This window comes from Tursiops truncatus, chromosome 10, assembly GCF_011762595.2.
Source record: "Tursiops truncatus isolate mTurTru1 chromosome 10, mTurTru1.mat.Y, whole genome shotgun sequence".
Classification (NCBI taxonomy): Eukaryota; Metazoa; Chordata; class Mammalia; order Artiodactyla; family Delphinidae; genus Tursiops; species Tursiops truncatus.
The window spans coordinates 90,680,516-90,705,727 of record NC_047043.1 but is presented as its reverse complement, the minus strand read 5'-3'; the positions used below and the strand labels follow the sequence as shown (position 1 = coordinate 90,705,727).

Here is a 25,212-nt window from a genome sequence, read left to right as displayed (position 1 = left end):
AATGATTACTCCTATGGGCCTTGGTCGTCTTTTCTGTAAATTGCGAAGAATAATAGCCAATTTATCAGGACTGTTTTGGAGATTAAATTAAATCCTCAGTTTCTCAGGATCTGTAGTACAGAATAGTAGCCTGAAATATACTAATGGTCAAACAGCTGTGGGAAATGCTATGTAATTTATATTAGTACCTTCAAGTCTCTGAGGAGTTCTACAATACAAGAAACCCATTTAGTTCTGTTAAGGTGTGCTGGGCAATGCTGAACCAGCAGGTACAAAAATAATGAGTCCCCTTGCCATCTCCTTATTCTTACCATATACGCTAAGTTCCTGACTTGGAGTACAGAGAGAAGGAGCTGGTGCTAGTATTACTGCAAAGCGGGGAGGGGGGGAGGACTGAGGAATCATGCCCACGCCAGATTAGATCAAGTCGTGCAGGGATTCTATGCCAAAGTCATTCCAGAGCTCTGGATGGATGATGACTCTCAAATTCATCTTCTAAGAAACATTTTTCCTCCAAGTAATCCCTTATGAATAATAAAAAAAACTCTATTTGCAAGCAGGGTGAGAGTGAAAGAACTGAGGTGAAGAAAGCATTTTCGGTTGTAGTTAGAATGCATCAGAAATAGTTAAAATCCCCCTATCAGTGAATAGAAAGGCAGACAGCATGGTTTTCCCAGCAAAGTGTTAGGGGTGTGTAATGTTTTTTTCCAGTAATGAAGAAAAGAAAATTGCCCTGGAAGATGAAGACAGAGAGAGGAAGCAAACACCAAGTAAAGGACTGATTGTGGTGTCCTTGGCAAATAAAGGAATGAATAAATAGAAAACCACATGAGAGAAAATAATGGACTTCAGTATTGTTTGTTTGTGAAAGAATGGAGATGACTCCTTTTTGTCAATCACACAGCCAAATTAGAAAATTTGATAATCAAACATTGCATTTGTTTTTATATTCATGGCATCAGTTCAGGTTCTCATTAATTAAACAGGCAAATTTGGGAATGCCTGTTTTAAGAAGCTGATCCAGAAATAACCTTGTAAAATCAGGTTAGAGATACATTATATGCCCTGAGGGCAGCCCGAAGCAAAAGGGAAAATATGAAATTAGAAAGTGACCTATAATAGTCACTTCATTGGTAAAGGTGACATAACCTCCATTACCAATCAGGACCTAGTTTGATGTCTAATTTTACTGGCTGTCGAACTTATCAAATTAAATTAAGTACAAATGAGGAAATACTTGGCTAGGGAAAAAAAAGTGCTATGCCATTTTGCTTTCTATCAACTGAAAACCAAACCAAGTAGCACGGACAAGGAAAAAGAAGCTCAAATATTTTATTGGAGGAGGAATAAAAGGGATATTTTTCCCCCCAAAGTGGCCTGGGAAAAGGTAGTTGGCAAAAAAACACTTGGATTTCCTGGTGACTGCTATATATCCAGAATAGAGAAATGGTGGTTGTTTTTTGTTTTCATTTATTCCACTAATATTTGAGTGTTGATTATGTGCCAGGTTCAAATCATTGCTTTATGGGATAAACAATGCCTCCTCCCTGCTCTGGGCTCCCTGCTCTGGGCCTAATGCTTCGGTGTCATTCCCCTTTCACTGTTTTTCTTCGATAGTCCACTACTCTCTGTAGATATTTGAAGACAAGAATCCCCAACAGGAACCCCCACCCCCACTCTGACCCCTGCCCAAGGCTGCATCCAAGGCATCTCTAATTCTTGATGTTTCCCACATGTACTTGGCAATACCCACAATGCAGAAGTTTTCCTGACCCTCTGCTCTGCCCTTGTGCTAAAATATGTCCTGAAGAAATGAGACCTTGAGGATATAGTGCATTTTTGGAGCAAGGGCACCAACAGTTGTTGAGAACTGAGAAAGATAAGCTCTGCACAGCAACCTAGAAGGCTGCTGGACCCAGAGCAATAGAGGGAGGGCAGAGTTCTCAATGGGCAGGAGTCTGACCGGGGCAAGTTAACAGTTCCTCCCTGGGCCTAGGTTTTTCTGCCAACAAATGTAGGCTGTGGACAAAGATGCTCCTGGTTCAGACACTCATTGTTTTCCTGTGCAGCTTACTTGCTTCAGCATTTGAAGTTCTTTTCTCCACCTTAGAAATGGGAAGGAAGGTGACGATTTTTTTCCTAAGTGATTCATGAAACAAGGAATTTTACCAAGAAAGAAATCCTTCATCCTTCCTTGCCTGCGCTTTCTTTCTCCCTTTTCCTTGCCTTTGCTCAGCTGGCACCTGCTTGCTCTCAGTCCCTTTTTACAATGTCATCGTTCCTGGTGTGATAGCATGTCAGTGGAAGCAGGTGCCATCTAGAGCAGCCTTTTAAAAAAGTTTCTCTGCTTTATCAACCTGCATTTTCAAGTGGGTCCTTTTTCCTCCACCTATACCTTTAAATCTTCCCCCTCGCCCACTTTGTGGAACTGGGATCCTACCTAAATCTAGCTCCTTCTGTTGTAAATTTCACACACATTACCCGTGAAACACTTAATTCTGCAAAACTGTTTCTGTATATTATTTGGATGAAAAATGCCAACTGTAGAGAAGTTGTTCTGTTTTCTATTAATCATTTACTTGTCTGAGCAGATATCCCCCCACTGATATGTGGACTAATATGGATCTAGGCGTAATGACAGCTGTTAAAAGAGGAATAACATGTAATACATTTTGGAATATTACATAGCAGCATGATTTAGACTTTGATGGGGAATATGATACTACTAAAAAAAAAAATCAAATTTTAACAAGACCCTTACAGAAAAGGAATGTGACATATCCAATGTATATATCTCTTTTACCATGTTTAGCTATACGTGGGATACAGTAATATACCTTTTTTCTTCAAATGAACTTTTCCTTCCATTAGGTCTGGTCAGTAATATTTAAAATATAGAAATCCTATTCAGTAAAATATCTTCATTAAAATATTTATTTCTTCCCTTAGAAAAAGAATTCAAAACTTTTTAGGGCCTAGTTTTAAAAAGCAACATGCTATATAGGTAATTTATTTTGGTGGTTGTTTTGGGGAATGTGAAAAATATCACCACTGCAACTAGAAAGAACTATAAATGATACATTATTGCAAGTGTTCTAAAAAAATCAGAACAAAACTAATTTATTATATAGTTCTGTCTTCATTATACACCACATGTTGGTGAGTTAAACACAACAAAATTATTGTCTTTTAAAAGTGTCTACTAAAGATAAAAAGAATAAGGTAACAATTAACATGTAGTTAGTTACATTAAAAAATCTGATATACATATTTCTATTGCCTGTTAGCTTGTTCTAAGCCTTTTAACTATTACAAAAAAAAAAGTCGTTGTTCAAAAGCAAACATTCAATTCAGTTGATACAACATTACAGTACAGTCAACTAACATCATTCAACAAAGGTAACAAGTCTAGCCTTAGCTTCTCCAGTTACAAGTCTGTAGACCAAATTGCTACAAAAAGTTCAATGCTGCTTCACAACTGTGTGTTAGCTTTTTGGAGGACATGGTACTGTCTGCTCATGGCTTCAGAAGAAGGGGTCATGCTACTGGTAAAAGCACAGGGGAACCCCAACCTGTCATTAATCATTTTATTTAGCATTTAGTCAGAACAGCATTATTGAGTTTAGCACAACAAATAAAACAAAATCATAATAATGATGAGAATAAAAACCAAACACAAACTGGAAGCCTAGAGACGCTGCCAGCTGTGTCAAACCCTTGCGATACGCTATACTAAAAAAATTTGAAATATCCACCCATCCTCTCCACTCTGCCACAAACTAGCAAAGTCAAAAATACAAAAGTCTTCAACTTGTTACTTTTGCAGAATAAAGCAAAAACGTCTTTGTGCTCCTTACTACCAGAAGCAAAATATCCACTGAGTTACCACATGTAATAGCTTCTGGAGGTGTCAACTTGGGTTGGCTTGGTGTCTGCAGTACCATCTTTGTCTTTCTCGCTGTCACCTTCCCAGAGGTTAATGAGTGGTGGGTACAGCTCATTTAGTGGGATTGAAGAGGTTTTTTGCATATACTTTTTTAATGAATGGTGGTAGTTTTTCCTCTTAAATCTTTTGGCAATGTACACAGCAATGGATGCAAGGCTAATGACGGCAAACATGGACCCCATAACTGCAGCAAGGGCTGTACTGGTTTCTTGATCAGAAATGTCCAACGCGAAGGCAGCATTTTTGGTTGTGACATTAACACATGACTTTTGAGTCTGCTGATGAATATTGGACACTGTGAGACACACTTCATAATCTGTGGAAGGCTGCAGGTGTGTTAGGTTGTATTCGTGAACATCTACCGGGACCCTGGCAGTATATGTTATGTGGGGATTGTCAATCTTCATGGTGGCAGATGACCATTTTAAGTTTGACGTCATGACATTGGAATTAACTTTCCAGGACACTAAAATGGAATGAGATTCTGTCTGCTTGACATATATTTTCAGCACCTGGGTACCATCCAGAAGGGTTCCATTAACCTTAATTGTCACCACTCGAGTGTCTGCCCCTTCAACATTCTGGGCAACACAGGTGTATCTTCCTGACTCTTCAGTTTGTATGTTAGATATTTCCAATGTACCTTCACTACTTAGTTTGTATTTATCTGAAAGCGTTTCCACAGTTATCTTATTTCCAAGGGGAGTGACCCAGTAAATTTCAGGTTCTGGCTCGGCCATGGCCCGACAGTCTAGGAGAACTGTTGTGCCAGTATCCATGTTTAAATGATTTGGGAATGTGTCATGAGATATCATTGGGAGGCACTGTTCACCTGAATCCTGAATTAAAACTTCCTTCACCTGCTGCCCTCTATATTCAGGCGGCATGGCACAGAACATGGATAAGGGCTCCATGAAGCGGATGCTTGTCTTGTTGGAATTAATCCAGTGGATAACACAGTCACACCTCAGGGGATTGCTGTGGATACTGATCTCACGCAGATTAGGAAGGGATTCTACTGTCTTCTGGTAAACGGCATTCAAGGCATTGTTGTTCAACATCAAGCTTTCTAGGGCAGGGACACTTCGAAAAGCCAAGCGGTGGATGTAAGATAATTTGGGGTTATTGGTGGCTTCTAACTTTGTGAGTTCAGGCAAGTTATCCAGGGCATAGCGGTCCACAGAGACAAGTTCCCCCATATTGTTGATTCCCAGTTCTTTTAACCGGAGCATATTTTTGAAGTCCCCTTCCTGGATTTTGTGGATGGGGTTTTTGTTGAGGTCTAAGAATTTCAAATTTGGAACTTTTTGCAGGGCAAGTTGAGGGACTTTGACCAGTTTGTTATCATAAAACGACAGGCTCTCTAGGCTATCCAAGCCCACCAAGGCATTTCCAGGAATATCAGTGAGATACATTCCTGCCAAAACTAAGCTTCTCAAATTTGAGAGGGGTTTGAAGTTCATATCCAGAATTCCAATCACGGGGTTTTCCCCAATCATGAGAATTTCCAGGTTGGGTGTTGAATCAAACCAGCGGCTATCTATCACTTTCAGTCTGTTGGAGTTTAGGTGGAGCCTTAAAAGATTTTTTAAGCCTGAAAAAGCATTAGCAGAAATAGTGCTAATCTGGTTATGGTTGATGTAGAGTTCTTGAAGGTTGCTGAGATCTTGCAGACAAAAATCATTCATTTCCGTAATCTGATTTTCCTCCAAATGCAGAGTAGTGAGCTGGGTCAGGTTTGCCAGCCCTACCTCCTTAATATTTGTAAAGTTGTTTTGGGAGAAATCTAGCTCAGTCAGGTTGAAGAGCTGCTGAAGCTCATCCACGGTCTTTGCGATGTTATTGCTCTGTAGGAGAAGCACTTGAGTGTCACTAGAAAGGTTGCTGGGAATCCTCGTTAAGCGGAGATCATTGCAATCAACGGTGGTGGCTTCTCTGTATGTTGACTGCGGGGTAAACCAGGGCCTAATTTCACATACACAAAGTTGTGGACACTCGCTATTCTGTAGGGAAGACCCAGTTAATGAAGTCATCAGCAAGCTCAGCACCATTCGGCAAACTGCTAAAGCAAAGCTCATCCTAGCCATGCTGGCTTGCTGAGCAAGCTCGACTCCTGATAATTGTTAACAAAAGGTGAACACTGTATAGCGGTATGAAGGACAGCAAGCAGAAAATGTAAACATTCAAGCAAGGTCTCTGTTGAGATGTGCAGAATTCCAGAGTCTGAGGGGATGGTTTCCTGGAGTTTTTGAAAGGCAGGAAACAGTTTGGAGTCTTTTACCTGTGTCTCTCAATTCCAGGCATGCGCACAGCTCTGTGGCATAAGTTATTTCAGCCAAATCACAGTCTGGAGATGTGCCTGAAAATTAGATTAGGACAAATATTATGTTTATTCCATATACTTTCTAATACATTATAGCTTTTCTTTTGTCTACTAAAAAGGCATAATCACTTATAAATCTAATAACAATGTTCAAAGAAACTAAAGCTTTTAAACTGTAGAATACTTTTCATATATTATTACACTTAGTAGTTTTAGTGTTCCTTCACATTTACAATTAAATTGGGTCCACTTGTATTACTGGGTAAAAACATTAAACACACATTGCACATACACACCCATTCACACACACATACACACACACGCACACACACACACACACACACACACACACACACACACATAATAGAAACACTTAGAAAAGCCCACAGATGTCATTTCTTTAAAAACAAAGGTGACTTAGAAACTACGTATATTCATGGCTCCAAAAAAATCAAAAGGTAATTCCTCATGAAAGCAAAACATGAAAGCCAGTTTATTAAAGATTCAAAGTTCATTTTTAGTTATTTATATTTTAATTAATACTTCATTTGTTTTTAGGAATTCTTTCTTTTCCAAATGGTACATTCTGTAGAAATATTCAGCCAAACCTGATCTAGCTTAATTATTCTTATGCAAAAAATTAATCTAACAGAACTACAAAAGAAAAATACCAGTTTTTCTTGTATTCTCATAGCCACATCTGATCTTGACTGAATAAAATTGTAAAAGGACTCTATTCCACCACACTACTGGTCTTCATTAAAAATACAAATACACTTATACATGTATATATGTATATAATCTCACATGCATGATTTCATCAATCTCATGGGAATGTCATGGCCACTTAATAGTCATGGATATACACCATGAGTATGTTATTTAACCTTTTAAAGCCTCAGCTCCTTCAACCATCAAATAGGGTTGGTCATAAAAGTATCTCTCTTACCGGACTACTGAGAGAATTAAAGGAATCTATGTAAAGCTCTTCGTGTAGTGCCCGGCAGATATTAAATTCTCATGAAGGTTAATTGTATTTATTATCATCTTCTTATATCGCTCATCTAGTTAATTTTAGCTATGTAGTGGTTATTGGAGGATAAGTAAAAGAAGGAAAGCTGGAGATATTTGATTTTATTTAGCTATCATCTGTTGACTTTGATAAGGTCTTCTGAGGTCAAATATGTACTGCTCACCTGCTTGTAAACATCATATAGTAGCTAATGCTGCTAGTTTTCTAGATTCCAATCAGGTGTAAAAAGCCATTATGGATCCAGTGTCTGTCTTGCTTTCCCAAGACTACTCTAGTCACTTGCTAAGATATGGAAAGTAGAGATATATATTTCCTTACACTTGTCTTGTTATAATGCACTTCAGCTTTCAGTACTGAAGGAACTTAAGTGACTAGTGTTTTCTTTATCTTCATAAGATTACTGTAAGGATTCAATAAAATAGAGCATATAACATATTTGAAGCCCTAGTGTTCAACACACAGCAGGCTCTCAATTCATATTTGCTACTATTACTACCTTCATACTTTGCAAAACACAGTTATCCTTGTGATGGACCAAGAAGTATAATACTACAAACAGCCAGTCCTAAAGTTCTGTATTTGTTATAGTTTAGTAGAAAGAATGAAAAATTCTACATTTTTTGGTTTGTTTTACAAAATACACAAACCAAGTTGCCAGCTAACAAGATGGAGTTTAGAAAACCATCCAGTCCAGATCTGGCACATCAGAAGTGGGAGAAGGAAGTGCATGTGTTGCATAATGCTGGATCCTTGCTATTCTCTGTGAGGAGAAACACACTGACATTCTCCTCTCCCCTGATCTGGATAGTTTACCATATATCATGGACATGCAAAACTTTTCAGTATTTAACACTATCTGATTTTAACTTTTATCAAGAAATTCCATAAAATAAAAACATACCTCAGAGAATAGCATTTTCCAAATATTATTAACTCCACAAGTTTATTCCACTCTTTTCTTTCCATATAGAGTAATCCTAAAACAGGGACAGTAGTCACAATAAATGTTCAGTTAAGAACATTTCTGCCACAGGTTATTCCTTAATTGTAATTCAAAATAGAAAACGAGAATAAAATCTACCTTTCGTAACTGAGATGGAATTTCAACTAATTTTTCTGTTTTGACTGAATTGAAGAAAACAGCAGGAAGTAAAATATGTATTAGTAAGTTATGTGAGACTCCCAAAGCAATTTGTTACCATGAAAAAATACCTTTTATGGGGCTATACTTTGAATATTGTCATGAGTGATGCCTCCATTTTAGTTTAAGTTATATGACTTGAGGTTATTACATTGAAATATTCAAAATTCTCTTTGACACACATACACACCTCTTTAAACACACAAACAAACCTCACAAGCTCAGAATGTCAGCTGTCATATCAAACACAGAGGGAAGACATTTTCCTTTCTCAAACCTGCATTTGGCTCCTTTGGGAGTAGAGAATGAAACTTCCTTAACACAAAAGGAGGTGTTTAAGATGTTTCTATTTGTATAACATTGTAAATTCTCTTTAGCATTTTTTCCCAGACTTACTTTTGAACATGAAATTATATATAGAACAAAGCTTCAGAGCCCCTATACCATTTTATACGTTTAAAACTTAGGTTATATCTCAGGACCTATTCACTAACAGTGTTTAAAAGTAAATCCATTATCGCAACAAGAGAAGAAAACTACAGACCAATACCTGATGAATATTGGTGCAAAATTCCTGAACAAAATACTAGCAAACTGAATTCAATGACACTTTGAAATGATTATACACCACGACTAAGTTGGATTCATACCTCGAATGTAAAGATGATTCAATATATGAAAATCAACCATTGTAAGACACCATATTAACAGAACGAATGACAAAACCCACATGATCATCTCAGTTGATGCAGAAAAAGCATTTGACAAAATTCAGGACCCTTTCATGATAAAAACACTCAACAAACTAAGAATAAAAGAAAAGTGCCTCAACATAATAAAAGCCCTATATGAAAAGCCCACAGTCAAAATCAGACTCAGTGGTGAAAGAGTGTTAAGTTTTTCCTCTAAAATCAGGAACAATGCAAGGATTGCTACTCTAGCCTCTCCTATTGAACTTAATGTTAGAACTCCTAGCCAGAGCAGTTAGATAAGGGAAAGAAATAAAAGACATCCAAATTGGAAAGGAAGATGTAAAACTGTCCCTGTTTGCAGATGATATGACCTTGTATGTAGAAAGCCCTAAAGATGCCATGCAAAAAACCCTCCAAACTGTTAAAACTAATGAACAATTTAAGGAAAGTTTCAGAACACAAAATCAATTGTGTTTCAGTACATTAACAATGAACCATCTAAAAATGAAATTAAGGAAAGAATCCCACCTACAATAGCATCAAGAAGGATAAAACACCTAGGAATAAATTCAACCAAGGAGGTGAAAGACCTGTACACTGAAAGCTACAAAACATTGCCAGAAGAAATAAAAGAAGATACAAATAAATAGAAAGACATTCCATGTTCATGGATTAGAAGACTTAATATTGTTAAAATGTCTATCTACCCCAAATAATCTACAGATTCAATTCAATCCCTATCAAAATCTCAATGGCAATATTTGCAGAAATAGAAACAGATCTTAAGATGCATATAGAATCTCAAGGAACCCTAAATAACCAAAACAGTCTTGAAAACAAAGAACACAGATGGAGGCCTCACACTTCCTGATTTCAAAACATACTACAAGTGGGACTTCCCTGGTGGTCCAGTGGTTGAGACTTCACCTTCCAATGCAGTGGGTACGGGTTTGATGCCTGGTGGGGGAGCTAAGATCCCTCATGGGATGTGCCTCATGGCCAAAAAACCAAAACATGGGACAGAAACAATATTATAACAAATTCAATAAAGACTTTAAAAATGGTCCACGTCAAAAAAATCTTTAAAAAAACCCAAGAAAACATACTACAAGTAATAATAACCAGAGATAGACATATAGACCAATGGAACAGAGAGCCCAGAAATAAACTCTTCCGTATATGATTAGATGATCTTTGACAAGTGTGCCAAGACTACACAATGAGGAAAGGATAGTGTGTTCAACAAGTGGTGTTAGATATCCACTGCAAAAGAATGAAGTTGGGCCCCAAGAGGATAGCTACTGTCAAAAGAACAGAAAATAACAAACTTTTGGTGAGGATGTGAAGAAATTAAAACTCTTGTGCACTACGGGTTGGAATGTAAAATGGTGCAGCCATTATGGAAAACTGTATGGAGGGTTCCTCAAAAAATTAGAAACAGAATTACCATATGATCCAACAATCCCACTTCTGGGTATGTATTCAAAAGAATTCAAAGCAGGATCTCAAAGGAATATGTGCATACCAATGTAAACTGCAGTATCATTCACAATGGCAAGAGGTGTCCAGTGTCCAGTGGACATCAGATGTCCACTGATGGGTGAATGGAAAAAGAAAACATGGCATATATATAAAGTGGGATATTATGCAGCTTTAAAAAAGAAGGAAACCCTGTGATATCTACAATATGGATGAACCCTGAGGACATTACACTAGATGAAATAAGCCGGTCACAAAAAGACAAAATACTGTATGATTCCACTCATATGAATTATTTTAAATAGTCAAAATCATAGAAAGAGAAAGTAGAGAGGTGGTTGCTAAGGATTGTAGGGAGAGAAAAGAGAGGATTAGATTTTAATGGGTAGAGTATCAGTTTTGCAAGATGAAAAAGTTTGAGAGATCTGTTGTACAACAATGTGAATATATTTCAACACTACTTAACTATACACTTAAAAATGGAAGATGGTAGATTTAATGTTAGGGCTTTTCATTATAATGAAGTAAATTAATTATAATACAGGCCAACTTTTATCACCCACATACAAATTAAGATCTTAAATTCTGCAACAAATAAAAAATGGCTGGCACAGATCTTTTTAAAAGTAAAATTGCTTTGTTCTAGGGCTGACTGAACTAAGTTGGTCAAATGTGAGAAGAAAATGTCTTCCACAAACAATTCTGGCAGTTTAAAGGAACAATCCCTTAAATAACAAACCGTGGCTTTAAAGGCCCAGAATTGGCAAGGGATGCCTTTCAAAGAGGCCCACAAACAACTATATAATTGAATTTGATGCTTCTTTTTCTAACAATATATGTTTGGAACACTCTGCTCTGAATATAAAATTCCATAGGAAATGGACTGCATGGTCATCACCATCCGTGAAGTTGGCACTGACCCCCATTTCTCCCATAGAATCATGTCAGATGGGATGTTAGTTTAACAAAATCACAATAGTTGATAGGAATTTGGGCTAGGATCCTCATTCATTAAGTTCTTAGGGAGTTGAGCGAAAGAAATAAGCAATCACAGTAACATGACGGTTATGTGAATTCTAGGTATACTAAATCCAAATAGCGCTCAACTTATAGGAAGAACTCTGTCCTGGGGGAATCAAGTGATCTGGACTCAGAGTCCAACTTCTTCACTTACTCACTAGAAGTGTTACCTTGTATGAGCTACATACATTCATTGTGTCTCAGTTTCTATGGCTTAAATTAAGGCTAATTATACATACTTCATATATGAAAACTATGAACACTAAATAAAATACTCTATGTGAAAGTATTCAGCCCAGAATCTGGGGAAGAGTCCAGCACAGACTGAGTCCTCAAATCCTTGTCTGAATCTCTGGAACCTCATCAAGTTTGCCGTTAAATTTCATTCTCACCCTGCAGGGCTTTTGGGAGGTAAGGAATAGGCAAATCTCTTTAAGACTCTTGGGCATAACAGGTACTTTTTAAAAATTTATATCTTTTTTTATTTAAAAAAATAATTTTTTCTAATTATTTCTAAACTATTATTGTTTACCATTTCCATTATATTTTCAATCAGTATTATTGGAATTAATAGTGTTAGAAATTCAGAGACCAAATATTACACTTGGGCTAAATTAAAACCTGATGCAGGCAAGCATATTATGAAACACAAACTCCCCACATGGAAACTAGCATCATCTCAGAGACATTATTAGTCACAGCAATGAGGAACTAAAAGTTTGATCTCCTAAAATATGAAGAAAATGCCTTCATAGGACATGTGCTTTTATGCAAAGTTTCTTTGGTGGCCAAATTCATGTACATATGTACATATGTACACCATGTACATAATGTTCAGAAAAATCAGTCTTTTAGCTCTGTCAGTCCCCAAAAATCCAGGGCTAATGCCACATTCAGATTTGCATGTCTTCTTTTGGGAATGGCTTGAATAATGGAGAAATGGGATTTTTGTTCCAGTAAGCTTTCCTCTGGTTATAAACAATGATTGTCTCAATACAAATTCTCCCTGTAGCCACCCTCCTGATGTGGGTGGGGGCTTGCATGGGGGGCTAAGGTACAGCCAGACTTCCCTTGATGGATTGACCCCCCAAAGGGAATCCCCCCGGGTCTGAAGGCCACCTTGACTTCTACTGCAGGTACAAGTGGCTGATTGTTAGACTCACAAGGTTGTTAAGCTTTTTGAAACAGGAATTTAGCATAGAGTTAAGAGTGTGGCTTCTGGAGAGACATACCTGGTTTCAAATTCAGCTCTGTGAACTTGGGCAAGTTATTGAAGCTTTCTATTTCCCTTGTTTTAGAAAATGGATATAATGAAACCTTCTTTGCCAAGGGTGGTTAAGAGAAGTAGAATGAGATGTTAAACACAGAGCTTTTGGTCGAGGGCCTGGCACATAGCAAGTACTCAACAGATATTAGCTATTATTGTTTACAGTTTTGATGTCTCATATTGAATCTGAGTCTCTTTATGGGCACTGAGGATGACAGGGTAGTGGAAATCAGTAGAGGGTGCCCTTTGTGGTATTAGCAACTGCAAGTCCTGAAAAGGGCCTGGCCAGAGACCTAACAATGTAGATGACTAGTGTAGGTGGAGACCTTCTAACAGTGTAGATGACTAGTGTAGGTAGAGCCAGAGAGAGAGAGAGAGATTACAGAGATTTCTTTATGGAGGGTATATTTTATTTCCCTTGAGCAGGAAAGAAGGTCTTGCAAATGCATTCTGAATGCTGAATCTGCATGGACTTTTTTTTTTTTTTTTTTTTTTTTTGCCGTACGCGGGCCTCTCACTGTTGTGGCCTCTCCCGTTGCGGAGCACAGGCTCCGGACGCGCAGGCTCAGCGGCCATGGCTCACGGGCCCAGCCGCTCTGCGGCATGTGGGATCTTCCCGGACCAGGGCACGAACCCGTGTCCCCTGCGTCGGCAGGCGGACTCTCAACCACTGCGCCACCAGGGAAGCCTGCATGGACTATTTTTAAAGACACTAGTTTCTTGGACTTTTGTTTGGCCCCTGACCCTTTCTTTTAGATTTTTTTCTCCATTTTCCAAAATTAAGTTCCTTGTTCACACATTATCCAAAGTGAAGCACCCTGTAGTGTGTGTTAGTGATCACAGATGGAGGGTGCGTATGGGAGGAGAAGCTATAGTCATCTCCATAATGCATGAAGAAAACAGTGAAGTGCATCCCCTCGCAAGGACATAACGGAGCTTGCTGAGGCTCTTTTGCATAAGGAACTGTTCCTGAGAGCCCACATTATTCATCAGCAAACAGTGCAGCAGTGTGTGAGTGGGCCGAGCAATAGGATGAGGACGCCAGGGAAAGGATTCTTACTTTTGGCTTCACCACAAACTTTCTAGGTGACCGTGAGCAAGTCCAGTGACTTTGTGTCCTATTTTATTTGTCTTACAGTAAGTGGGTTGAGAGGAGGGACAGTCACAGCTTCCTAGACCAACATGAACCTCGGGAAGTCATCTTAGCCCATTCTCCCATGTCATGAAAACTATACTTCGAACCATTCAGAGAGGTAATCCTTCCTCCTGCCTTCCCTTCTTCTTCTTACCTCCTTCTCTTCTTTTCCCCCTTTCTTTCCTTTGTTTCCCTTTTTTGGTTCTTAAATTGTTGTAGAGGCATGGTGTTTGATCTCAAACTGCAGTGCCTTCAGGAGCCAGGTAGGTCAAGTCAGCTGAGTAGAACACAGAAGGAAGTAGTGGTCGTGTAAAAAGCTGGAGAGTGCATGCACTCCAAGAGGCATCCATGGATGTTTATAACTGTACAAGCTAAAAAAAAAAAAATCTACTTTTTGAGGCTTTTTATGGCATGTGGCCAGTCTGACACATCTGAATTATTTAAATATCACCATAAATAACCATTATCACCAATAATGCTGAGCTAATGGGAGGATCTGATAATTAGATATCAATTTTCAAATATTATTGGCAAATACTCCATATGTGAAAACCTATAATTAGAAACAGTATATTACAGTGTGACTCTTTGCTCTGAAGAAAACCTGTTTAGTGCTTTTTAAAAAACCATTACATTTACAAAAATTCATCTTACACTCCTTTTCTTTTGGAAGACCTACTTTTAAAGGCAGGCAGAACCTTAGAGATACCCTAGGTGATCCAGGATGACCCAGTTAATTGGCAGAGGAACAAAATAAAACACAAATGTCTTGATCCCCGATTCAGCATTTCCTGCTCTGACCATTTTAAAATTCTGTGTTGGTTTTTCTGGTTCCCAGAGAAAAATTTGGTTGTCCTTTCCCTAATTTCATTTTCTTCTTGTATTTGTTATTCTTAATTAACAAAGACTCAAAAATTCTCTGGCACACTTAGGCGGTACAAATGCACTAGTGTGTAAAGCAGAGGATGGACACAAGTGATCCTTTGATTCCCCCTCATTTTCCTTCCTCTTTTGGGCTGGGGCAAATCCATCACACCGCAGGTGCAGCATCAGCCAACACCTCTGGGAAAAGCTCAAAGGCGCAGCTGGCCTCCAAGCTGAGGGTATAAGCTGGAGCCACAATTCATCAGGCTCCTGAGAGGAGCTGGGCATGGCAGCACATTAGCCATTGTAGGAGGGTTGGCCAGGAATGGTAAACAGGGCAGGCTAGGACTGCATGAACTGAAGAAGTACAAAAGAAAATTTTAAAAAGGCAAAAGAAACACGAGAGCCAAAAGCCCAGAGCCACCTGCCGTGAATCCAAATCCAAGTAGCTGGCTTGGCATGATCAGGAAGGTGCTTGTGGAAGAGCCCTGGGGAAGAACATCAACTTCAGATTCTGATTTGGCTTCAACTGATCAAAGGCTAGCAGGCTAGCCTCCCTTTGAAATGAGGAGCACAAACTGTGAAAATTGGATAAGGCCTTAGAGATCACCTGGCACATCTAAAAAAACCTCTCATTTCACAGAGGACACCTCAGAGAGGTGAGATCACATATTTGGAGGCCAAGCTGGACTGCATTCCTACTCTCCAAAAACAGGGTCCTTTACAGAACCCTACACTGCTTCACTTGGTCTGGGATTAGGTGAAATTCATATTCTGGCAGGGTCTAAATGGGCAGGGTCCAAAACTCTCTGAAGGATGTTGGCCTCTAGCACTCCATTAATCGGTTACCATTTATTAGACGCATAGGAAAACATTCAATTTAGGAAGAGTGCTGTGGCTTGTTTAGTAACCTCTGTCTTGACCTTTGCTTAGGTAGATCAGAGATAGGGTGGACAGCTCAATCAATCATGCTGATGGCCAACTTATTACAAAAAGTTAAGTCAGGTCATCTAAACAATGTTCATTAATTTTTTAAAACATGGCAGTGAATTGATTATAATGGTTGATTTGTTCTATAACTTTAATTTGTAAAATGCGTAAATTGAACTTCCTTTAATTTGATGGATTGTGTGTTGCAAACTCTATAAGGGCATAGATATTCAAATGTGAGAAGTGTAAAGTGGATTTCAAACATGAGTAGGAGTTGGAAAGTGAGCATTAAAGACAGGAGACGCCTCATGAATAATAATAATATGAATTAGCTAACTTTATTAATAGACTTACTTTAATAGAAGACTTACTATGTACTAACCACTATAGTGAGTGACTTACATGTATATGGTATAAAGTGTGATCGTCCCTATTTTTCAAAGAGAGGTGAAGTCGCTTGTCCAAGATCTCAAATGAGACTGAGTCAAGGATATAAGGCTCATGCCCTAATACTGTCTAGTTCTGAATCTTATCTGGTTTGGAGGTAGTTCAAAAATCAGAGTGGTGCAGAGATTGGAGTATTAGATGAAGAGTTAGGTGACCCGAGTCCTTAGCTCTGGTTTTTCCTCCGACTCAGATCATGCTGGCCATCTTTCCTGCCTGTAAGTGGTGGGTTGGGCAAGTCTAGGTGATGTCTTAGGACTCTTTTTCTGAGTTTCAACTCTTAATAGCACCCGTGTAAGCAGCACTTCTTACACCTGCGAAAAACACTTGATCCTGGCTTTTTAAGAGAAACTGTGTTTAGCAATTTTTTTAAAAAAGAAATGGTCTAAAGAGGCAGACAGAGCTAGGGCCATATCCTGGAACTACATACGTCACCTTGGACAGATTAGTCTAACTCTCTGGGCCTTGGTTTCCTCACCTGTTGGAAGGGGATCAACATTTATCTGCCTCACATGGGTGTTGTGAAGATTAAATGAGACAGCATGACTTGAGCAGTGCCTGGTACATAGTAGAATCTCAATAATCATACATTTCCTTTGGAGTTCTCAACTTAGAAAATTAGAGTCAGGTGCTGAAAACCGACTTAATATCTACTCTTCCAACAAGGAAATTAATACATTTCCTGAAAATTATCTGGAACAGCTTTTCTTTTCTTTCTTCTTTTCTTCTTTTGCTTCTCTCTCTCTCTCCCTCTTCCTCTCCCTCTCCCTCCCTCTCTCTCTTTCTCTCACTCACTCTCGCTCTCAAGCCCAACCCTTATTTAGTGCTTTATTTTTCCCTCATAACATCCTTGGGAGGTAGGAACTATGATTGTCCCTTTTCACACTGAAGAAACCAAGGCATAGAGATATTAAGTAACCTGCTCAAGACATACAGCTAGAAAGTGATGGAGAAGGACTTAAACTAAGACAGCCTGGCTCCAAAGCCCATGCCCTAAACACCACCTCCCACATGTCACATGATCATCCCAAAGAACCCTTGCTTTTGAATCAGAGGAGTGGGACTGTCCATGAAGTATCAAAAGTATAGATTGGCTGGCTGGGAGCATTTATAGCTCTTAAAGGCAATACAGATTCCTCCCAAATGACTGGAGCTCAAGAGATCAGAGTGAAGATCTAGGGATGGATCATCTCTATGCCAAAAATCTTGTGTACCACTGAGACATCTTCTATCCCTCAGTTAAGGACAGAATAGATTTCTAGAATATTAGAAAGATTTTAGAACACAGGCACAAGAGTAGTTCTGCAGTTTGGTTGCAACGAATCTTTACAGAAGAATCTGGTAGGTACCACGATTTTTTTAAAAATTAATTTACTTTTTAAATTTTATTTATTTATTAATTTATTTTTGGCTGTGTTGGGTCTTTGTTGCTGTGTGCGGGCTTTTCTCTGGTTGCGGCAGGTGGGGGCTACTCTTCACTGCGGTGCACGGGCTTCTCATTGCGGTGGCTTCTCTTGTTGCAGAGCATAGGCTCTAGGTGCATGGGCTTCAGTAGTTGTGGCATGTGGGCTCAGTAGTTATGGCTTGCAGGCTCTAGAGCGCAGGCTCAGGAGTTGTGGAGCACGGGCTTAGTTGTTCTGTGGCATGTCGGATCTTCCTGGACCAGGGCTCGAACCCATGTCCCCTGCATTGGCAGGCGGATTCTTAACGACTACACCACCAGGGAAGCCCAGTACCACGATTTTTATTTTGTTTTATTTTAACATGAAATACAGGTATATAAGCAGGTGTCCTTCTCCCTCAGACCAAACAATGGGCAGGACTCAGAAAAGGCTCAACCTGCAAACTCCCCAATTATCACATTACCACCTTCAAAGTTCAATTCTCCCTTTTCCCCAGCTCATTTCCAAAATGCATTTTCAAAGGCAATGTCATTTTTGGAATTAAGACTGTGTCACGCATTTATTTTAATGAGACAATGCTAATTAAATCTTTACATGCTGGTTACTTAGAGTTTCAATTTTGCAGTTTAATGGTAAAACCCTTTAAGGAATTCTCCTTTGCAAGCACTATGCTAAAAGGGTGCATACACCTCTCTACCTTTAGAGAGGTTGAATGACAACCCAAGCATTTCCATTTCCAAATGAGTTAAATCCTTCGCCAAACAAAGAAACAAAAAATAAAGCAAGGGATGGGCATTTACCAATACATTTATGTATCGTTCTTAAATACTCTGGCTGCAAAGATGTAAACAAAAAGCAAAGGGAGTTAAATTGTTAGCCCAAGAAAGATAGGAAGCATCTCTTCCAAATAATGAGGTATTTTCTAGCCTTGTAGACACTTCCCATTTTTACATCTAATGTTTGTTGTGGAGTCGTTTTGGCTGAGTAGTAGTCATAATAATAGCAGTCAGTACTTGCTAACAGCAGTTAGCTCTTACAGTGCCACAGGCACTGCACTAAGCACTTTACATAAATTATTGCATTTAATGCTCACAACCCTATGAGGTAGGAAACATTAATTTTTCTATTTTTATGGATGATGAAATGGAGACTCAGAAAAATGAAATAAGCTGGCCAAGATCTTGGAGCCAGTAGAGTGGTGGAGAGTCTGTGAATCCAGGCACCTGAGGCCAGAGGCCAAATGATGCTCCTCTTCTATCCCAGTCTGTCTGGGCAGGGGGAGTCCTTGCCAAGATTTTAATCTGCCAGGACTAAATTGAGTTTCATGCGGTAGAGACCCTGTTTCCGTCTTGTTCACAATGACACTGCCCTGGCATCTACATAGTGGGCACTCAATAAATAAATAAAATAATTGAATCAATTAAAATGTGCTTTCCAGGTGCCCAAATATGACAATGATATTAAGCTTGCAAATGTTCAGTCCTACTGGGTCTCTTCTACATTTGGGCTGATATAAACCCTGTGCTTTTAAATGTCACACTTTTATTTAAAATAAAGAAGAAGAAGAAAAAGCTTCCAGTTTAGCACATATCTGCTCCCCATCCATCCTCATGCTTGTGATTTATGAAAATCCTGCTCTCTGATTTTTTTTCCAGACTCTGATGAAATCAGGATTCAGACTAAATGCAAAAGAGATCTAATAAACTGATGCCTACTTTAATTAGATTCATAAAATCAAACAAATACTCATTGGGTGTTTACTGTGTCACAGAGCCAGAAAGACCAGACCCTGCCCTTAAAGAATTTATAATCCTGTGGAGAGAGAAGACAAATACACAAGTGACTCTGTAAAATAAGATACATGTCAAAAGGAAGGAGTGAGTAGATATGTGGATCCTTGGGAAGCAGAGATCAGAGTTGCCAGCATGTGACAGCTCCATCAGCGCTCTCCAGTCCAACCCTCTGATGACAGAAGTGTTCTGTACTGGCGCTTCCCAACAGGGGATTGAGTAAGCTACTGAGTACTGGAAATGTAGCCGGTATGAATGAGAAATGGAATTTAAAATTTTTATTTCAACTACATGTAAACAGCCAGATGTGGCCAGCAGCTACCATATTGGGCAGCAGAGCCCTAGATCTACAAACTTAGCTGTTTATTACCCAGGGATCTTTTTAAGAATGCAGATTCTCATTCCTTATGGAGATTTTGATGAGGTTGGTCTGGGATAGGGTTTGGGTGTATAAAGCTCCACATGGGGCTCTAAAGCAGACCAAGTTTAATACTCCAGCCTCAGGCTATCCTAGCTGGGCTCTGCCCTATCACCACGCACAGGCTCAGAGGGTCTGGCAGCCACGTTGGCCTGGGCCTGATAAAGGCAAAGATGTCGCTTGACTTGGCTTTGCTCTAAGCCACTCTGTTTCCTTCCTACATCTACTCAACCAGATGTTTTTAGAGGTGACCCAAACTCTAAGCTAATATATAACTGAGGTCCAAGGTTGTGTTTTATTCCTCTTGGTAGGCACTGTGCCACAGTGCCTGGCCTATGAGTGGTATATAAATGTTGGCTGAAACAACCAAGATATGTCACAAAACACATTTTCAAGAGTCTTCCACTCATGGGGCCTGCCACCCCAGAGAACAAAGTCCACCTGAAACATGTGTATGGATGATGGTGTGCAAAAGGCAAACATAGGAAAGCCAATGCACTCTTTAAAAGATTCATAATTTGACTCCAGAAGGAAAGTCATAAAGAAAGAATTCTTTTGTCCAGATCTCAGGATAAGGCAAACAAGTCTGGACTCTTGCCTTCAAGCCAAGTATCAGAGTGCACCGTTGTTCTCCTTACCTTCTTTGAAAATAGTTGTCAGAAACCATCCTGCATAAAAACTAACCTAAACAAAAAATGTCTGTCCCTGCCATGATTCTTTGTCTATTTCCTAAAGACAAGGCTGAGTGTAGGAAACTTTTTAGAAATTATGAATTTTTGATGGTGTTTGCTACACAGTGCCTGGTAGAGTGCTGAGTGTTTAGGGGGCACTCAGAATCCGTTGTGGAATGAATAGGCCTTTAGGTGCTAATGCCCCTGTTTTGTTTTAAGCATTTTAGTTGGCTCCCATCAAAAACATTTGTCATTTTGGGATCATAACCTTGGGCAAGATAATAGTAGAAGACATGAGATAAAAGTAATGCTAAAAACCAGCAAGGCAAATTCATATTATGGTAGGAAAGATGGAAATCGTTTTTGAGAACTCAGGAAATGATCTCTATATTTCCTGCTAGAAGAAAGGGGATGGGAAAACATGCCAACTGATAAGGCAGCTCTTGAGAAGATGAGAGTAAACTCAGGATTTTGAGCCAACAGACTCCAGCTCTGCATGCATGAGAGTCACTTTTCTAGACTCCAGGTCCTCCTTTGAGAGCAGTGTGAGCATCCTTTCTTCATGGGGTCGTTTAAAAGGCTCAAATAAATTGTACTCCCTCAAAAAGATATGTTGAAGTCCTAACCCCTGGGACCTCAGAAAGTGACCTTTTTTGGAAATAGGGTTGTTGCAGATGTAATTAGTTAAGATGGGGTCATACTGGCGCAGGGTGAGCCCCTAATCCAATATAACTGGTGTCCTTATAAGAGGGAAGATGATGTGAATACAGGGACACACAGGGAGAATGCCCTGTGTCAATGAAGGCAGAGACTGGAGTTATACAGCTACACCAGTACACAAGGAACACCAGTTTGCCAGCAAACCCCCAGATGCTAGGAAGGGGCAAGGAAGGGACCCTCTGCAGGTTTCAGAGGAAGCATGACCCTGCTGATATCCTGATACCTTGATTTCAGACTTCTAGCCACCCAAACTGTGAAACAATAAATTTCTGTTGTTTACGTCACCCAGTTTTTGGTACTTTATTATGGCAGTCCTGAAAATAATACAGTGCTATATGTGTATTAACTACTTTCCTAATTATTTTTACATGAATGCTTATTTTATTTAATATTTATGGTGCTCACTCTGCTCACCACCTTTCTCCCCACTGCATACCTACAACACATACACTGATTATGAAAAGAGGTTGTTTTCTACCATTGCCTATACATCCTGTGGATAGGGAGATACCCATTCTTAATTTTAAATGTCGTGGTAAACTTGACAGTCTTTAGAGCTTCTTCTCTAGGACTTAGCAAGCAAGACTAATACTTACTCATGAGCTATTTCAGCTCCATGCCAAAATCATTTTTCCTCCACTGTTTTGAAAGTCATGTGCCAGTTACAGTTTGCAGACTTCTTGAACCTACAGTCTTTCAAATCCCTTTTAAACCTCAGATTCTAAGACAGGCAAAGGAAGCTGGACCAGGAAAAAAATTTTTCTTTCTGTTTACATTACTTGCAGGATCAAGAAATTTTTTTTCTTTCTTTCTTCGTAAGAAATGAGCTATTTTTGCATAACTGGAATCATAAGGTAGCAATTTAACATTATTGAATTGAGAAACCGACAGAAGGCTAAACAGAACAAAACATGAACCAACAACTGGGCTATTTTTATTGCTCCTTTTTAGTACCAGCAAGCGCAGTGATATAAAAACTACCATGAAATTAATTAATTTTAGTCTTTTTACAAATTATTTTAACTCTCCTCCCATAATATGTCTATATAAAATAATTGCTCTGTAATTACCGACATGATTAAATGTTAAATAAATGCGAGATCTTTAGTTGGGCAGCCTTAACATGCCTAGAAGGCTGAGTTTCACTACTTCTTTTTAAGAATTTCACAGTATATTGCTTAGTATTTTCACTGCACACATGGATTTCACCATGCCATGTTAATAAATGTTCCATAAGGAGCCAGTTGCTACAATGCCTCTTGATTATACATTCAAAACTACAGATAGACCAGTGGAAAAAATAGACTCATCATGGTTGGTACGGAAAGTGCCAATATGTAGGCTGCTAATACAAACGCTGTAGATTTTTGGATGCCAACTAAGTCAAGCAACTCCATTAGATTGTATTAGATTTTCTTTTGCTCCCAGACTGAACGAGAGTTTAGTTTGTAATAGTGAAAATAACTTCTCATCTAAAAAATGGCAAACATTTTTACATCCATTTCAGAATATTTATTGCGTTTTCCTTTGCTCAAAGAGAGTTCTGTACTATCTTTTGTTATATTTTTTTATATCCAGTAGTAATCTTTATTACCTAACTGACATTTTCACAAAATTTTTATTGAAAAAATGAAAGCATCCAATGTCCTTCAGAGGGGAGCCTATACTTTTAGATCTCATCTAGCGATATTTCTCTAAAGAATCTGACTGCTTAGAGTTTGCCAAATAGGAGACTAAGTGCTGTTTAAACCTCAGACTGAGAAAATGTCAAGAACATATCCCTTCCACATTGAAATGCTCCTTTAAAATTTGGAGACCGACATATAGAAGTATACATATCTTTAGTGTAAAAAGTTCCTGCTACTCAAGGTTAAAGACTGCAGTGTTTCAGGGAGTGACAGTATTTGCCCTTCAGTTTGATAGACCTTAAGCACATTGTATTTCTACAGAATGCCATCTTTTTTAAAGAAGCAAAATAAAGCCATCTGTCCCTGAACTCTTAAAATAAACTTGGTTTCAGTTCTTTTTCTAAACTATTTTTATATGACTTTGTTCTAATAAGGACTCAAAGAACCTGATTTTCTTCATCATTGGGAGAGGATAAATATAGCAAAAAGTGTGCCTGCCTGTTCAAACCTTCCCTTTGAAGGCTTGGGGGCTGCAGTGGCTCTGTAAGGAAGCGTGCTAAGATAGCCAAAGGCCAGGGGTGCGGAGCAGGATATAGAGCAAGAGGAACAGCACCGTGGGAAGTGCTTTGCCTATATTCTCACAGCACGAGATGGTGGCAGATGTGATTATTTTCATTTTATAAATGACCTTAGGGCTCAGTGATCAAGTGACTTACCAGAATTCCCACAGCTAATTGGTAAAAGAGCTGATATTCAACCCAAGTATGTTACAGTCTGAGTGAGAACCCTTTCTGTGAACCCACTTGCCTCAGTGATCTTTTTTTTAAAAAATAAATTTATTTACTTATTTATTTATGGCTGTCTTCGTTGCCGTGCGCGGGCTTTCTCTAGTTGCTGTGAGCGGGGGCTACTCTGTTGCGGTGCGCGGGCTTCTCACTGCGGTGGCTTCTCTTGTTACAGAGCGCGGGCTCTAGGCATGCGGGCTTCAGTAGTTGTGGCACGTGGGCTCAGTAGTTGTGGTGCACGGGCTTAGTTGCTCCGCGGCATGTGGGATCTTCCCAGACCAGGGCTCAAACCCGTGTCCCCTAAATTGGCAGGCAGATTCTTAACCACTGCGCCACCAGGGAAGCCCCGCCTCAGTGATGTTATGGGACCTCCAGTAAGTAGCACGAATAGACTGCAGCTGTTCTCCCAGGTACACAGAATAAAACTAACTTGTAAAGTAAAACCTTGGTTAATCAGAAGATTAGGCTCAGGGAATTTGCAAATTTAAAGGTTTCCTAGAAAGCTTTTAGCTTCAATCTCTAATACCCACTTTCTTGCCTTTGATAATGGTAGTTAAATTTTTGTTTTTTTAAAAGACATTTTTTCTTCAAGGTCTTGATAATGAACTCATATTGGAAATTTTTTAAAAATCTAAAGCCTTGGTTATTAAACTTATTTTCTTCCAATTTCCCATTTTCTCCTAAAAGTAGACTCTAGAGGAAAAGAATTCCAGTTAATTAGGATTTTAGTAATCTGGTTTTTAAATTGGTTTAGTAAATTAAAATCAGGTGAAAGCTACCTCCCTGAATTTGAAATAGTTTCTTATTATAGATTCTCTTTGATGCCAATGTGTTCACCTATGTTAGTATGCATTCAAAACTAATGGTCCAATACTCAAAGTACTTCAGCTCATGGATGACCTGGATGCCATAAATCCACCAGAGCACATTAGTGGGATGGTTCTTAATTACACAGTTTAGGCTTTGTGTAATCAATGATGCAAAGGAACAGCTGAGAACATTAACATGCCAGCAGGCATTGTAAATCATAACACATTCTATACTCTCTTCAATTCATGTGTCTTATTAAATTAAAAGTTAAAAGAATAGTTTCAGTTAAATATCTTGTATTGCCATCATAACCATTAAAATATAAAATGATCCAATGCTATTATAAGATCATCTTTATTACTTTTCCTAGTTTTCTAATGGAAATTGTAGTTACTTTTTGAACTTTAAATATAGGAATGATATTTTTAATGAAGCAAAATTAAAGTTATCTCTTAGAAAGGTTGACTAAATAAAAAGGTTATTTCATAATAAAGTACATTTTAGAATAAAATGCAGTGCAATCTTTATCTATCTAGGACTAACATGCACCTTAAAAGCTTTCTGTAGAGCTTTAGGTTTAAGAAGTACACTATTTAAACTGTGGAATGTTCAACTGGTTATAATAGTGATGAAATATATTAATGTTGTTTTATTATTACTTCAAGTTATATTTAAATGAGGATAATGAAGACATAATTTGAACACAAGACCAG

The 25,212-nt window shown here is 38.8% G+C and overlaps 1 protein-coding gene across 2 annotated transcripts in view; it reads right to left on the bottom strand.

The window, feature by feature from the left end:
- Positions 1-3,093: 3,093 nt before the first annotated feature.
- LRRN1 (leucine rich repeat neuronal 1) overlaps positions 3,094-25,212 on the bottom strand; it is a 36,781-nt gene continuing 14,662 nt past the window's right edge. For both annotated transcript variants that reach the window (XM_033865304.2, XM_019947460.3), the window contains exon 2: positions 3,094-6,305. In XM_033865304.2, coding sequence (XP_033721195.1) covers positions 3,883-6,033 — 2,151 coding nt within the window. In that variant the 5' untranslated portion in view covers positions 6,034-6,305 and the 3' untranslated portion in view covers positions 3,094-3,882. The remainder of the gene's footprint in view (positions 6,306-25,212) is intronic.